Source organism: Lathyrus oleraceus, chromosome 1 (assembly GCF_024323335.1).
Source record: "Lathyrus oleraceus cultivar Zhongwan6 chromosome 1, CAAS_Psat_ZW6_1.0, whole genome shotgun sequence".
Classification (NCBI taxonomy): Eukaryota; Viridiplantae; Streptophyta; class Magnoliopsida; order Fabales; family Fabaceae; genus Lathyrus; species Lathyrus oleraceus.
The window spans coordinates 397710821-397729034 of NC_066579.1; the positions used below are offsets into that span (position 1 = coordinate 397710821).

Below are 18214 nucleotides of genomic sequence, written 5' to 3' on the forward strand. Positions count from 1 at the left end.
TCAAACTCTTGTGGTCACTAAACATCTGAAAATGCACCCCATACAAGTAGTGTCTCCAAACTTTCAATACAAAGACAACAGCAGCCAGTTCAAGATCATGAGTTGGGTAGTTCTCTTCATGAGGCTTCAACTGACGGGAGGCATAGGCTACAACTTGACCATTTTGCATTAACACCCCTCCTAATCCTTTCTTAGAGGCGTCACAAAATACTTCATAAGACTTACTAGGATCAGGGATGACTAAAACAGGGGCAGTCGTCAGCTTCTCCTTCAAACTCATAAAACTCTTCTCACACTTCGAATCCCATTTGAAAGAAATTTCCTTTCGGGTAAGTCTAGTCATTGGTAACGCTATCTGTGAAAATCCCTTTATAAACCTTCGGTAGTAACCTGCCAAACCTAAGAAACTTCTGACTTCGGAAGCATTCTTCGGTCTTTCCCAATTAATAACCGCTTCAACTTTAGATGGATCCACCGATACTCCTCCTTGTGATATCACATGACCAAGAAACCTCACTTCGTTCATCCAAAATTCACACTTACTTAACTTGGCAAACAGTTGTTTCTCTTGCAGTACTGATAGAACAATCCTTAAGTGTTCTTCGTGCTCTTGAGGAGTACGAGAATAAATAAGAATGTCATCAATAAATATCACCACGAACTGGTCCAAGTAGGGTTGGAATATCCGATTCATATAGTCCATGAAAACAGCTGGGGCATTCGTTACACCAAACGGCATTACAAGGAACTCATAATGGCCATATCGGGTTCTAAATGCGGTCTTCGGCACATCCGAACTCTTAACTCTTATTTGATGATAGCCCGATCGCAGATCAATCTTCGAGAACACGCAGGCTCCTTTCAACTGATCTAACAAATCGTCTATCCGAGGCAGAGGGTACTTGTTCTTGATGGTAACTTTATTCAATTGACGATAATCAATACACAACCGCATACTACCGTCCTTCTTCTTTACTAGTAACACTGGAGCTCCCCATGGTGAGACACTAGGTCGGATAAAATGCTTAGTTAGCAACTCTTCCAATTGATTCTTCAACTCTCTCAACTCTAGTGGCGCCATGCGATACGGAGAGACGGAGATTGGAGTCGTCCCAGGTACCAGATGAATAGAGAATTCCACTTCCCTTTCAGGAGGAAGAGAGGAGACATCCTCAGGAAAAACTTCCGGAAATTCACAAACAACAGGGATTTGTGTAACATTCAGATTATCGCTAGATTCCTTGGTAAGAGCCAAGAGAACTGACTTTTCATTCTCAAATAAGAAATTAACCATGCCAACCGTACCTTCCAAGATCGTAGTTAACACATCCTTTGGAGTAGCTTCACTAGACGGAATGATAATCAACTTCTCTTCACAACCAATAAACACCGAGTTGGCAGAAAGCCAATCCATCCCCAAAACCACATCAACCTTCTTAAGTGGTAGACAAATAAGATCAATCTGAAAAAGTCTACCATTTACCGAGAGCGAACAATTTTCACAAATCAACGGTGTCTCAACCACATCATCCATGGCGGTAGTAACCACCATAGGAGGAGACAAAGGAATTGCTTGCAAGCCAAGACGCTTCACGCACCGAATTGATACAAAAGAGTGTGTCGCCCCACAATCAAATAATACAAAACAAGGATGATCATTGACGAGACACGTACCAGCAATTAAGGCATTGTTGCTCTTAGTCTTTCTTTCATCCAAGGTATAAACTCGACCGATACTCCTCCCCTGCATCTGATTCTTATTCTGAGGGCATTCCCTAGACAAGTGTCCCTCCTTCTGACAAGTAAAACACCTAATTCCACTCACACCACATCTTCCAAAGTGATACTTCTTACATGCCTGACATTGAGGAGGTTGGTTAGGTTTTGCATGTTGCACTTGTTTCCCTTTGAAAGCCTGAGATCTAGGCCTGAACTGGTTTCCTGGCCTTCCTTGGTCTCTCTGCCCACTCCTGAACCGATCCCTTTCTTCCTGAACCTTCTTCAAACTGTTCTCAGCCACATAACATTGTCTTAATAGTTCAGCATAAGAAGTGAATTCCCTCTGAGAAACACTATGAGAAATTTCACCCCTCAGACCAAAAAGAAACTGATCAATCTTCCACCTCTCATCAGGAGCGTACGCGGCTTGTCTAGAATACGCAGCCATATCTTCGAACTTTTCAGCATACGCAGCTACTGACATAGCTCCCTGCCCGAGCTGTTGAAATTCAAACTCTTTCTGAGTCCTCAAAGAACTAGGAAAATACTTATCCAAGAAAACAGTCTTAAAATGCTCCCAATCTCTAGGTATTCCTTGATTGGTCATAAGAGTCGAAGCACTCTCCCACCATCTTATAGCTGGACCCTTCATCATGTGAGAGGCAAACACAACCTTATTTTCTTCACTACAATGCACTATCCGAAAAATCCTTTCCATGTCGGTTATCCACTCCTGAGCCTTCACAGGATTCAGCCCACCATGGAATTCTGGAGGATTCATGCGGAAGAAATCTCGGAAACTACCACCTGCAACTACTTGTGGAACTCCCTGAGGATGCAAACCACCATTCCACTGCTGCATCATCTGTTGCATGAATTGATTCTGTTGTTGTTGCATTTGTTGCATAAACTGAGGCCATTGAAAACCTTCACTACCACTTGGCGGTTCAGAGTCCGAATTCTGGGTTCTAGGTCTACCACGACCTCTGCGTCCGTCAGCCATGATCCTGAATGTCATACAAATAGGATTAAGTTGATCAGGCTCAATACTATGAATATAACACCAAGGACAATGATGACAACCCACATGTGAGGCAGAAAGGAATACTTATAATATTTCATGGCTAGGTCGAGGATACGACCTGCTCTGATACCAACTGTAACACCCACATATAATATATGTCTAGAATACATATTATACATAGTGTAAAACTGGTACTGAAATACATAAGTGCCTAGAAGCACATCATACATATACAATACATGCCCAAAATAACATAATATGGCATAAATGTACATAAGAGTGCCCAAAATAAAACTACTGATCTAGATCATTAGACAATGATCTCAAAAAATATCTACATAGCGGAAGAAAAGCCACCAGTCCTCAGGTAAGCAAGACATCACTCTATCTTGCCCTTACCCTTATCCTGCTCAGAACCACCTGAAAAATAATCAACAACATGGGGTGAGATAATAATCTCAGTGGGTTCCCTATCCTATGGGTCCACTCGGCTCTACAGGGTTTTCTAATCAATATTCAGCTCATATCCAACTCAAGTCAACAAGGGAACGAAGACTTGAGCGATGGGGAAACTAACTCGCAATTGTATGGCAACATGCATCTGAGTTCTCATAACTCAACCACGATCATTATTCAGATCACGACGCATCAATTCCCGAACGGACTTACGTCTAAGCCAGGCCCGGTTCATGCATGCTCGTATGATTCGACTTTCGCGGTGGATATCAGGTTCCCCTATGGGACTCTAACCCACTTTTAAGAACCGTCACTCGTATGGGACTCTAACCCACTTTGAGTATCTTTCACCGTATGGGACTCTAACCCACTTAGGTGTCCACCTTTCCCCCATGTCCGCCATGGTTGGGGCTCAAACCCAATTGAGGCTCGAATCATTGGTCCCACATCCCAATGCTTACTCATCTAAGCATACCAATGGAGATGTGTACCACCACAGAAAACAAACATTTTGAATACATGATCGGTTCCATAATCATTGGTTCCATGAACCATAACAAAATTCATCAATCACAGGTGACTTCATTCACCTCATTACATAAATAATAACATGGCATGTTCCATACAATGCGTCTCATACACATAACTCACATATGTTCCATAACCTAGATTATCCTTCTAAGTTATTAATCATATTATACTACTAGATTTCCTCACTCTCCTTTGTAAGGTTTTTAATCATGTTATTTCACAATCAAACATATCAACCATGTTTAATTTCCATCGTAATAAAATTCATGACATTTATAAATCACATCATATTTTATAACATGGAATAATAATAATAGCCATTTACGTTATCTTTCTAACGCATCCGGCCGTGTCCAAAACGGAGGTATAATACTCAATTAATTCATCAATCTATCTTAATCAAGATTTAGGTTAATATTTATTCATTGCATAAGCATTCAACAACAACCTCTCTAGCCTAGTGGTAAGGCATGTACAGTTTCAAGGAGGTCCTGGGTTCGAACCCCCTTGATGACAAATTCTGTACAGACAGAAAATTAAATTCTGTTCAGTGTTAACCGGTTAACCTAATAAGTTAACCGGTTAACGCGCATGAAATTTGCCCAGAAGGTGAATTCGCTAATGGTTAACCGGTTAACCTAATACGTTAACCGGTTAACACGCATATTTTCATTGTTTTCCACCTCTCAGAACACCATTTTCCTCTGTAACTCCATTTCCAATCAAACCCACACTCCTTCTTCCAACACTCCCACCTCACTACATGTTCATAACCACAAGGATTTCAACATCATAACATAACCATAGCAAATCATATTATCATACCAATCACAACACATGTTCATGAAAATCAACAAGAGCAAGAACATATTCATCTTGTAGCATGGATATTCATGATTTATCTAACATTCTACAACCCTAATTTTTTCTAGAAAACTAAAGTTTCTAACTAGAACCCACCTCAAGAAATTGAAGAGGAGAAGTTGTTGAAGATGAGATGAGGATGAAGATGATGGTGTTGGTTCCAAGCTTTCCTTCTTCTTCTTCTTCTCCACTAGCCTTGCTCTCCTTCTTCTCTTAAGCTTCCTCTTTCTTTCTATGCTTTCTGATACATAGAAACCAAATGGCTTATGGTAGGTAACAATAAGGTAGTAACATGTGGACCACAAGCCTTGTAGCATATGTGTGGTTAGAAAGTGGTGGAAACAAATATCTTAAGTGGTACCAACCATAATATTTGTTCTACCAGAGCTATTGACCCATTATTAGTGTTACCAAAATGTCCTAATTAATAAAAGGTCAGTTCCAAATAATATTAATTAAGTCAACCTGAACTCACTATTTGCTCTATTTATCCCAATTGACAACTTTTAGAGCACATAGGAACTCAGTTGATCTCAATTAATAGGAGTTTAGGCATTTAAGGAAATACGGGGTATTACATCAAGCAAGGATGTTGCAACACAAATAAATATATAACATGTATCTTATGCAAGGCTCTACGTAATAAATGTCCTTGTGAAATTGGCATTGTCTCAAATTTGAATAAATATATTATACTATATAAATTTTTGTTTTTTAATTATCAATTTTTGCATTTATTTTCATTTTTTTGTCTTGTTTATATGATTGTAGACTCAAAGATTTGGTTACATGCTTATGATTGTTATTAGGTCTTGGCCAATTTGGAAATTTGATTTGGCAATTAATTAGACAAACTGTTATTGTATTAATGACTGTTCAATTATTTGGTATTGAGTACTTACCAAGCTCTAAAATTTTAAACATGCACCTATTATGCACAAACCTTTTTGTCGGGCTTTAATGGTATACTGGATATTCATTAAACTTTATTATGGCGATACTAAACAAATTTTAAAATAATAAATACATTTGACATCATAACCAAACTTAAAAAGAAACATATTTTAGAATCTTAAACCGCACAACTTATGAAATCTAAGGAACTAAGCATTCCTTTGAATTTTTTTCGTTTATAAATTTTTCATTAACTACATCTAAAACAATTAATTTTACATTGAATTATCTACATTACCAATTTTTAACAATAGTAAAAAATTGTTTTCATTATAAAATTAATCAAAAGAAACGAAGTAGAACAATGGAGGTGAATGAGAAAAAGAGAAGATAAGAGAAATATTATTCTATTGTTTCAAGTCTTCTCTTCATTTCTCATTAATGTTTTCATCAATAAGCTCTTCATATCTGATTTCATTTACACTGTGGTGTTGAACGTTATGTACATTAATTGCAGTCCTCAGTTGCAATAATTTTTCCACCCTCATCATGTTTTTCATTCTCTGCATCATCTCTCTTTTAATTTAGAGAAACCTTCTCTTGAATTAAAATCGATCAATATTGTGACCCATACACATGCCATGACAACCAAACGAAGATAACTTCTCATACTCTAGTTGCACACAAAATATTAAAAATCTTCTCTCTCCACTACTATCGTGTCGTGCAGTTGCTCGTCATCTATAAATCAAGTAGGGTGCAGGCAAAATGCCCTTGTTTCTCTATTCTTTAGGAGTTTTATCAATGACTTGATTTATCATCGCTTTGACAAAAAAATTTTTTTCACTCTAGGTATTGTTATGTGAATAAGAAATTGATTTTTTTAATTATTATTTGGAATTTCAAAAGTTTTCAAAAAGTTACAATATTTGAATTTAATTTTCTATAAGAAACTATTAAAAAATAATTTTAATTAGGGCTATTTTTGTTATTAAATTTTCGTTTTTGATTTTTACTAAAGTATCTTATATAATATTTACTACATATATGCACCGCAATGAAAAATACATTTTACATAAACTATAAATAACAAATCTTCTATATATACTATTTCTTACTGTGTTGTTGATTTTTAAACAATATTTTAGTTTTAATTTTTTAAATATTACATATTTTTATAGTGATATTTATATGAGTGTTATAGAAAATTATTTTAATAATATTTGTGTTTGTTTTGGAATTTGTTTTATAATTTTTTTTTAAGAATTACATATATCTGGTATAGAAATAATTGTTTTAAAATAAAAAAAACATCAACTAGAAAATAGTTTAAGTTTATTCTCACTAAAGTTATTCTATTCCTTTTTTCCTAATTTTCCAAAATAACCAAAAATGCTATTATATTGAATAAGTTTGAGTAAACTCTTTATTGAGAATTACTTTTTTTTTTGTAAATTATATGATTTTATTACATTAAAATCTTTTGAAAAGAATATTTAATAAATAAAAAGGTATAAATTCCTTATTGAAAGATTTTGGTTAATTTTATAAAAGACATATTCTTTAATTAACATCAAGATTCGAGTTTAACGGATGGTCGCATCATAATTTTGAGTAAGATAAAATCTAAACCACAAATTTCAATTATTCTTATCTAAGGGCTATAATTGATTTTTCTCGTTTCTCAAAATAACCATGTCTTCTAACTTGATTTGCATTTATAATTGAACTGGATACGGTGATTATTCACTTTATCTAGAAAGTACAAATTTTCTTATATCAAGGATAGTAGGAAATATTCAATATCAATATTGTGATATATTATTAATAAATATTCCTAATGTACTATTAACTAATGCATAAATATTTAAGAAATATTAGCTATAAATTAAGGTCTAATGTTAAACTTTTTCTCAGTCAGTCTTTTGTAAGAGTTGAAAATTAAAAAAAATCAAAAAGATATCTGAGTTTTTAGAAAAGAAAAAATTTGAAAGAGAAATGGCAGGTTCTCTAGTGATAGTTTTTGCTCTGATGATGTTGATGATTTTGTTCGTTGTAATACAAGTTGAATGCTTGCCAGAGCCTTTTTGTGAAATAAAGTGTGATGCAATATGTATCGGAAATCGTCTAGTTGAGGATTTTGATAAGTGTGTAAAACATTGTAGAGAGACAAAATGCTAAAAAATATCTTGCGATGATTAATAGCATATGCCATGGTATTTTTTAACACTCTCGTTGTCTTTTATTTTGTCACGTTTTTAACAAAAGAAATATATTTATTAATTTAATTATTTTGTTTTTACTCTTTAGGTTCCTCGGCGCGCGGTGCATGAATAAATTGTTTCAAGCAAGGATGTTGCAACACAAATAAATATATAACATGTATCTTATGCAAGGCTCTACGTAATAAATGTCCTTGTGAAATTGGCATTGTCTCAAATTTGAATAAATATATTATACTATATAAATTTTTGTTTTTTAATTATCAATTTTTGCATTTATTTTCTTTTTTTTGTCTTGTTTATATGATTGTAGACTCAAAGATTTGGTTGCATGCTTATGATTGTTATTAGGTCTTGGCCAATTTGGAAATTTGATTTGGCAAAAAATTAGACAAACTGAGTACTTACCAAGCTCTAAAATTTTAAACATGACAAATATTATGCACAAACCTTTTTGTCGGGCTTTAATGGTATAATGGATATTCATTAAACTTTATTATGGCGATACTAAACAAATTTTAAAATAATCAGTACATTTGACATCATAACGAAACTTAAAAAGAAACATATTTTAGAATCTTAAATCGCACAACTTATGAAATCTAAAGAACTAAGCATTCCTTTGAATTTTTTTCGTTTATAAATTTTTCATTAACTACATCTAAAACAATTAATTTTACATTGAATTATCTACATTACCAATTTTTAACAATAGTAAAAAATTGTTTTCATTATAAAATTAATTAAAAGAAACGAAGTAGAACAATGGAAGTGAATGAGAAAAAGAGAAGATAAGAGAAATATTATTCTATCGTTTCAAGTCTTCTCTTCATTTCTCATTAATGTTTTCATCAATAAGCTCTTCATATCTGATTTCATTTACATTGTGGTGTTGAACGTTATGTACATTAATTGCAGTCCTCAGTTGCAATAATTTTTCCACCCTCATCATGTTTTTCATTCTCTGCATCATCTCTCTTTTAATTTAGAGAAACCTTCTCTTGGATTAAAATCGATCAATATTGTGACCCATACACATGCCATGACAACCAAACCAAGATAAGTTCTCATACTCTAGTTGCACACAAAATATTAAAAATCTTCTCTCTCCACTACTATCGTGTCGTGCAGTTGCTCGTCATCTATAAATCAAGTAGGGTGTAGGCAAAATGCCCTTGTTTCTCTATTCTTTAGGAGTTTTATCAATGACTTGATTTATCATCGCTTTGACAATATTTGTATTTTCACTCTAGGTATTGTTATGTGAATAAGAAATTGATTTTTTTAATTATTATTTGGAATTTCAAAAGTTTTCAAAAAGTTACAATATTTGAATTTAATTTTCTATAAGAAACTATTAAAAAATAATTTTAATTAGGGCTATTTTTGTTATTAAATTTTCGTTTTTGATTTTTACTAAAGTATCTTATATAATATTTACTACATATATGCACCGCAATGAAAAATACATTTTACATAAACTATAAATAACAAATCTTCTATATATACTATTTCTTACTGTGTTGTTGATTTTTAAACAATATTTTAGTTTTAATTTTTTAAATATTAAATATTTTTATAGTGATATTTATATGAGTGTTATAGAAAATTATTTTAATAATATTTGTGTTTGTTTTAGAATTTGTTTTATAATTTTTTTTAAGAATTACATATATCTGGTATAGAAATAATTGTTTTAAAATAAAAAAAACATCAACTAGAAAATAGTTTAAGTTTATTCTCACTAAAGTTATTCTATTCCTTTTTTCCTAATTTTCCAAAATAACCAAAAATTCTATTATATTGAATAAGTTTGAGTAAACTCTTTATTGAGAATTACTTTTTTTTTGTAAATTATATGATTTTATTACATTAAAATCTTTTGAAAAGAATATTTAAAAAATAAAAAGGTATAAATTCCTTATTGAAAGATTTTGGTTAATTTTATAAAAGACATATTCTTTAATTAACATCAAGATTCGAGTTTAACGGATGGTCGCATCATAATTTTGAGTAAGATAAAATCTAAACCACAAATTTCAATTATTCTTATCTAAGGGCTGTAATTGATTTTTTTCGTTTCTCAAAATAACCATGTCTTCTAACTTGATTTGCATTTATAATTGAACTGGATACGGTGATTATTCACTTTATCTAGAAAGTACAAATTTTCTTATATCAAGGATAGTAGGAAATATTCAATATCAATATTGTGATATATTATTAATAAATATTCCAAATGTACTATTAACTAATGCATAAATATTTAAGAAATATTAGCTATAAATTAAGGTCTAATGTTAAACTTTTTCTCAGTGAGTCTTTTGTAAGAGTTGAAAATTAAAAAAATCAAAAAGATATCTGAGTTTTTAGAAAAGAAAAAATTTGAAAGAGAAATGGCAGGTTCTCTAGTGATAGTTTTTGCTCTGATGATGTTGATGATTTTGTTCGTTGTAATACAAGTTGAATGCTTGCCAGAGCCGTTTTGTGAAAAAAAGTGTGATGCAATATGTATCGGAAATCGTCTAGTTGAGGATTTTGATAAGTGTGTAAAACATTGTAGAGAGACAAAATGCTAAAAAATATCTTGCGATGATTAATAGCATATGCCATGGTATTTTTTAACACTCTCGTTGTCTTTTATTTTGTCACGTTTTTAACAAAAGAAATATATTTATTAATTTAATTATTTTGTTTTTACTCTTTAGGTTCCTCGGCGCGCGGTGCATGAATAAATTGTTTCAAGCACGGATGTTGCAACACAAATAAATATATAACATGTATCTTATGCAAGGCTCTACGTAATAAATGTCCTTGTGAAATTGGCATTGTCTCAAATTTGAATAAATATATTATACTATATAAATTTTTGTTTTTTAATTATCAATTTTTGCATTTATTTTCTTTTTTTTGTCTTGTTTACATGATTGTAGACTCAAAGATTTGGTTGCATGCTTATGATTGTTATTAGGTCTTGGCCAATTTGGAAATTTGATTTGGCAAAAAATTAGACAAACTGAGTACTTACCAAGCTCTAAAATTTTAAACATGACAAATATTATGCACAAACCTTTTTGTCGGGCTTTAATGGTATAATGGATATTCATTAAACTTTATTATGGCGATACTAAACAAATTTTAAAATAATCAGTACATTTGACATCATAACGAAACTTAAAAAGAAACATATTTTAGAATCTTAAATCGCACAACTTATGAAATCTAAAGAACTAAGCATTCCTTTGAATTTTTTTCTTTTATAAATTTTTCATTAACTACATCTAAAACAATTAATTTTACATTGAATTATCTACATTACCAATTTTTAACAATAGTAAAAAATTGTTTTCATTATAAAATTAATTAAAAGAAACGAAGTAGAACAATGGAAGTGAATGAGAAAAAGAGAAGATAAGAGAAATATTATTCTATCGTTTCAAGTCTTCTCTTCATTTCTCATTAATGTTTTCATCAATAAGCTCTTCATATCTGATTTCGTTTACATTGTGGTGTTGAACGTTATGTACATTAATTGCAGTCCTCAGTTGCAATAATTTTTCCACCCTCATCATGTTTTTCATTCTCTGCATCATCTCTCTTTTAATTTAGAGAAACCTTCTCTTGGATTAAAATCGATCAATATTGTGACCCATACACATGCCATGACAACCAAACCAAGATAAGTTCTCATACTCTAGTTGCACACAAAATATTAAAAATCTTCTCTCTCCACTACTATCGTGTCGTGCAGTTGCTCGTCATCTATAAATCAAGTAGGGTGTAGGCAAAATGCCCTTGTTTCTCTATTCTTTAGGAGTTTTATCAATGACTTGATTTATCATCGCTTTGACAATATTTGTATTTTCACTCTAGGTATTGTTATGTGAATAAGAAATTGATTTTTTTAATTATTATTTGGAATTTCAAAAGTTTTCAAAAAGTTACAATATTTGAATTTAATTTTCTATAAGAAACTATTAAAAAATAATTTTAATTAGGGCTATTTTTGTTATTAAATTTTGTTTTTGATTTTTACTAAAGTATCTTATATAATATTTACTACATATATGCACCGCAATGAAAAATACATTTTACATAAACTATAAATAACAAATCTTCTATATATACTATTTCTTACTGTGTTGTTGATTTTTAAACAATATTTTAGTTTTAATTTTTTAAATATTAAATATTTTTATAGTGATATTTATATGAGTGTTATAGAAAATTATTTTAATAATATTTGTGTTTGTTTTAGAATTTGTTTTATAATTTTTTTTTAAGAATTACATATATCTGGTATAGAAATAATTGTTTTAAAATAAAAAAAACATCAACTAGAAAATAGTTTAAGTTTATTCTCACTAAAGTTATTCTATTCCTTTTTTCCTAATTTTCCAAAATAACCAAAAATTCTATTATATTGAATAAGTTTGAGTAAACTCTTTATTGAGAATTACTTTTTTTTTGTAAATTATATGATTTTATTACATTAAAATCTTTTGAAAAGAATATTTAAAAAATAAAAAGGTATAAATTCCTTATTGAAAGATTTTGGTTAATTTTATAAAAGACATATTCTTTAATTAACATCAAGATTCGAGTTTAACGGATGGTCGCATCATAATTTTGAGTAAGATAAAATCTAAACCACAAATTTCAATTATTCTTATCTAAGGGCTATAATTGATTTTTTTCGTTTCTCAAAATAACCATGTCTTCTAACTTGATTTGCATTTATAATTGAACTGGATACGGTGATTATTCACTTTATCTAGAAAGTACAAATTTTCTTATATCAAGGATAGTAGGAAATATTCAATATCAATATTGTGATATATTATTAATAAATATTCCTAATGTACTATTAACTAATGCATAAATATTTAAGAAATATTAGCTATAAATTAAGGTCTAATGTTAAACTTTTTCTCAGTGAGTCTTTTGTAAGAGTTGAAAATTAAAAAAAATCAAAAAGATATCTGAGTTTTTAGAAAAGAAAAAATTTGAAAGAGAAATGGCAGGTTCTCTAGTGATAGTTTTTGCTCCGATGATGTTGATGATTTTGTTCGTTGTAATACAAGTTGAATGCTTGCCAGAGCCTTTTTGTGAAATAAAGTGTGATGCAATATGTATCGGAAATCGTCTAGTTGAGGATTTTGATAAGTGTGTAAAACATTGTAGAGAGACAAAATGCTAAAAAATATCTTGCGATGATTAATAGCATATGCCATGGTATTTTTTAACACTCTCGTTGTCTTTTATTTTGTCACGTTTTTAACAAAAGAAATATATTTATTAATTTAATTATTTTGTTTTTACTCTTTAGGTTCCTCGGCGCGCGGTGCATGAATAAATTGTTTCAAGCAAGGATGTTGCAACACAAATAAATATATAACATGTATCTTATGCAAGGCTCTACGTAATAAATGTCCTTGTGAAATTGGCATTGTCTCAAATTTGAATAAATATATTATACTATATAAATTTTTGTTTTTTAATTATCAATTTTTGCATTTATTTTCTTTTTTTTGTCTTGTTTATATGATTGTAGACTCAAAGATTTGGTTGCATGCTTATGATTGTTATTAGGTCTTGGCCAATTTGGAAATTTGATTTGGCAAAAAATTAGACAAACTGAGTACTTACCAAGCTCTAAAAATTTAAACATGACAAATATTATGCACAAACCTTTTTGTCGGGCTTTAATGGTATAATGGATATTCATTAAACTTTATTATGGCGATACTAAACAAATTTTAAAATAATCAGTACATTTGACATCATAACGAAACTTAAAAAGAAACATATTTTAGAATCTTAAATCGCACAACTTATGAAATCTAAAGAACTAGGCATTCCTTTGAATTTTTTTCGTTTATAAATTTTTCATTAACTACATCTAAAACAATTAATTTTACATTGAATTATCTACATTACCAATTTTTAACAATAGTAAAAAATTGTTTTCATTATAAAATTAATTAAAAGAAACGAAGTAGAACAATGGAAGTGAATGAGAAAAAGAGAAGATAAGAGAAATATTATTCTATCGTTTCAAGTCTTCTCTTCATTTCTCATTAATGTTTTCATCAATAAGCTCTTCATATCTGATTTCGTTTACATTGTGGTGTTGAACGTTATGTACATTAATTGCAGTCCTCAGTTGCAATAATTTTTCCACCCTCATCATGTTTTTCATTCTCTGCATCATCTCTCTTTTAATTTAGAGAAACCTTCTCTTGGATTAAAATCGATCAATATTGTGACCCATACACATGCCATGACAACCAAACCAAGATAAGTTCTCATACTCTAGTTGCACACAAAATATTAAAAATCTTCTCTCTCCACTACTATCGTGTCGTGCAGTTGCTCGTCATCTATAAATCAAGTAGGGTGTAGGCAAAATGCCCTTGTTTCTCTATTCTTTAGGAGTTTTATCAATGACTTGATTTATCATCGCTTTGACAATATTTGTATTTTCACTCTAGGTATTGTTATGTGAATAAGAAATTGATTTTTTTAATTATTATTTGGAATTTCAAAAGTTTTCAAAAAGTTACAATATTTGAATTTAATTTTCTATAAGAAACTATTAAAAAATAATTTTAATTAGGGCTATTTTTGTTATTAAATTTTTGTTTTTGATTTTTACTAAAGTATCTTATATAATATTTACTACATATATGCACCGCAATGAAAAATACATTTTACATAAACTATAAATAACAAATCTTCTATATATACTATTTCTTACTGTGTTGTTGATTTTTAAACAATATTTTAGTTTTAATTTTTTAAATATTAAATATTTTTATAGTGATATTTATATGAGTGTTATAGAAAATTATTTTAATAATATTTGTGTTTGTTTTAGAATTTGTTTTATAATTTTTTTTTAAGAATTACATATATCTGGTATAGAAATAATTGTTTTAAAATAAAAAAAACATCAACTAGAAAATAGTTTAAGTTTATTCTCACTAAAGTTATTCTATTCCTTTTTTCCTAATTTTCCAAAATAACCAAAAATTCTATTATATTGAATAAGTTTGAGTAAACTCTTTATTGAGAATTACTTTTTTTTTGTAAATTATATGATTTTATTACATTAAAATCTTTTGAAAAGAATATTTAAAAAATAAAAAGGTATAAATTCCTTATTGAAAGATTTTGGTTAATTTTATAAAAGACATATTCTTTAATTAACATCAAGATTCGAGTTTAACGGATGGTCGCATCATAATTTTGAGTAAGATAAAATCTAAACCACAAATTTCAATTATTCTTATCTAAGGGCTATAATTGATTTTTTTCGTTTCTCAAAATAACCATGTCTTCTAACTTGATTTGCATTTATAATTGAACTGGATACGGTGATTATTCACTTTATCTAGAAAGTACAAATTTTCTTATATCAAGGATAGTAGGAAATATTCAATATCAATATTGTGATATATTATTAATAAATATTCCTAATGTACTATTAACTAATGCATAAATATTTAAGAAATATTAGCTATAAATTAAGGTCTAATGTTAAACTTTTTCTCAGTGAGTCTTTTGTAAGAGTTGAAAATTAAAAAAAATCAAAAAGATATCTGAGTTTTTAGAAAAGAAAAAATTTGAAAGAGAAATGGCAGGTTCTCTAGTGATAGTTTTTGCTCCGATGATGTTGATGATTTTGTTCGTTGTAATACAAGTTGAATGCTTGCCAGAGCCTTTTTGTGAAATAAAGTGTGATGCAATATGTATCGGAAATCGTCTAGTTGAGGATTTTGATAAGTGTGTAAAACATTGTAGAGAGACAAAATGCTAAAAAATATCTTGCGATGATTAATAGCATATGCCATGGTATTTTTTAACACTCTCGTTGTCTTTTATTTTGTCACGTTTTTAACAAAAGAAATATATTTATTAATTTAATTATTTTGTTTTTACTCTTTAGGTTCCTCGGCGCGCGGTGCATGAATAAATTGTTTCAAGCAAGGATGTTGCAACACAAATAAATATATAACATGTATCTTATGCAAGGCTCTACGTAATAAATGTCCTTGTGAAATTGGCATTGTCTCAAATTTGAATAAATATATTATACTATATAAATTTTTGTTTTTTAATTATCAATTTTTGCATTTATTTTCTTTTTTTTGTCTTGTTTATATGATTGTAGACTCAAAGATTTGGTTGCATGCTTATGATTGTTATTAGGTCTTGGCCAATTTGGAAATTTGATTTGGCAAAAAATTAGACAAACTGAGTACTTACCAAGCTCTAAAAATTTAAACATGACAAATATTATGCACAAACCTTTTTGTCGGGCTTTAATGGTATAATGGATATTCATTAAACTTTATTATGGCGATACTAAACAAATTTTAAAATAATCAGTACATTTGACATCATAACGAAACTTAAAAAGAAACATATTTTAGAATCTTAAATCGCACAACTTATGAAATCTAAAGAACTAAGCATTCCTTTGAATTTTTTTCGTTTATAAATTTTTCATTAACTACATCTAAAACAATTAATTTTACATTGAATTATCTACATTACCAATTTTTAACAATAGTAAAAAATTGTTTTCATTATAAAATTAATTAAAAGAAACGAAGTAGAACAATGGAAGTGAATGAGAAAAAGAGAAGATAAGAGAAATATTATTCTATCGTTTCAAGTCTTCTCTTCATTTCTCATTAATGTTTTCATCAATAAGCTCTTCATATCTGATTTCATTTACATTGTGGTGTTGAACGTTATGTACATTAATTGCAGTCCTCAGTTGCAATAATTTTTCCACCCTCATCATGTTTTTCATTCTCTGCATCATCTCTCTTTTAATTTAGAGAAACCTTCTCTTGGATTAAAATCGATCAATATTGTGACCCATACACATGCCATGACAACCAAACCAAGATAAGTTCTCATACTCTAGTTGCACACAAAATATTAAAAATCTTCTCTCTCCACTACTATCGTGTCGTGCAGTTGCTCGTCATCTATAAATCAAGTAGGGTGTAGGCAAAATGCCCTTGTTTCTCTATTCTTTAGGAGTTTTATCAATGACTTGATTTATCATCGCTTTGACAATATTTGTATTTTCACTCTAGGTATTGTTATGTGAATAAGAAATTGATTTTTTTAATTATTATTTGGAATTTCAAAAGTTTTCAAAAAGTTACAATATTTGAATTTAATTTTCTATAAGAAACTATTAAAAAATAATTTTAATTAGGGCTATTTTTGTTATTAAATTTTCGTTTTTGATTTTTACTAAAGTATCTTATATAATATTTACTACATATATGCACCGCAATGAAAAATACATTTTACATAAACTATAAATAACAAATCTTCTATATATACTATTTCTTACTGTGTTGTTGATTTTTAAACAATATTTTAGTTTTAATTTTTTAAATATTAAATATTTTTATAGTGATATTTATATGAGTTCTATAGAAAATTATTTTAATAATATTTGTGTTTGTTTTAGAATTTGTTTTATAATTTTTTTTTAAGAATTACATATATCTGGTATAGAAATAATTGTTTTAAAATAAAAAAAACATCAACTAGAAAATAGTTTAAGTTTATTCTCACTAAAGTTATTCTATTCCTTTTTTCCTAATTTTCCAAAATAACCAAAAATTCTATTATATTGAATAAGTTTGAGTAAACTCTTTATTGAGAATTACTTTTTTTTTGTAAATTATATGATTTTATTACATTAAAATCTTTTGAAAAGAATATTTAAAAAATAAAAAGGTATAAATTCCTTATTGAAAGATTTTGGTTAATTTTATAAAAGACATATTCTTTAATTAACATCAAGATTCGAGTTTAACGGATGGTCGCATCATAATTTTGAGTAAGATAAAATCTAAACCACAAATTTCAATTATTCTTATCTAAGGGCTGTAATTGATTTTTTTCGTTTCTCAAAATAACCATGTCTTCTAACTTGATTTGCATTTATAATTGAACTGGATACGGTGATTATTCACTTTATCTAGAAAGTACAAATTTTCTTATATCAAGGATAGTAGGAAATATTCAATATCAATATTGTGATATATTATTAATAAATATTCCTAATGTACTTTTAACTAATGCATAAATATTTAAGAAATATTAGCTATAAATTAAGGTCTAATGTTAAACTTTTTCTCAGTGAGTCTTTTGTAAGAGTTGAAAATTAAAAAAATCAAAAAGATATCTGAGTTTTTAGAAAAGAAAAAATTTGAAAGAGAAATGGCAGGTTCTCTAGTGATAGTTTTTGCTCTGATGATGTTGATGATTTTGTTCGTTGTAATACAAGTTGAATGCTTGCCAGAGCCTTTTTGTGAAATAAAGTGTGATGCAATATGTATCGGAAATCGTCTAGTTGAGGATTTTGATAAGTGTGTAAAACATTGTAGAGAGACAAAATGCTAAAAAATATCTTGCGATGATTAATAGCATATGCCATGGTATTTTTTAACACTCTCGTTGTCTT

The 18214-nt window shown here is 29.3% G+C and overlaps 1 protein-coding gene and 1 long non-coding RNA gene across 2 annotated transcripts; both read right to left on the reverse strand.

Annotated features, from left to right (window-relative positions):
• Positions 1–1062: 1062 nt before the first annotated feature.
• Positions 1063–2722, reverse strand: LOC127110575 (uncharacterized). Its single transcript, XM_051046148.1, has 2 exons — positions 1121–2722; positions 1063–1068 (listed from the first exon to the last, which is right to left on the reverse strand). The coding sequence occupies exons 1-2, from the start codon at positions 2720–2722 to the stop codon at positions 1063–1065; spliced, it is 1608 nt and encodes a 535-aa protein (XP_050902105.1).
• A 177-nt stretch (positions 2723–2899) lies between these two features.
• On the reverse strand, positions 2900–5098 carry LOC127074581 (uncharacterized). Its single transcript, XR_007786067.1, has 2 exons — positions 4691–5098; positions 2900–3163 (listed from the first exon to the last, which is right to left on the reverse strand). It is a non-coding gene; the product is annotated as an uncharacterized LOC127074581 (long non-coding RNA).
• Between the last annotated feature and the right edge of the window lie 13116 nt (positions 5099–18214).

Excerpts from the sequence above, each read along its gene's own strand:
- LOC127110575 (XM_051046148.1), bottom strand. The coding sequence starts at position 2,722 with ATGGCTGACGGACGCAGAGGTCGTGGTAGACCTAGAACCCAGAATTCG.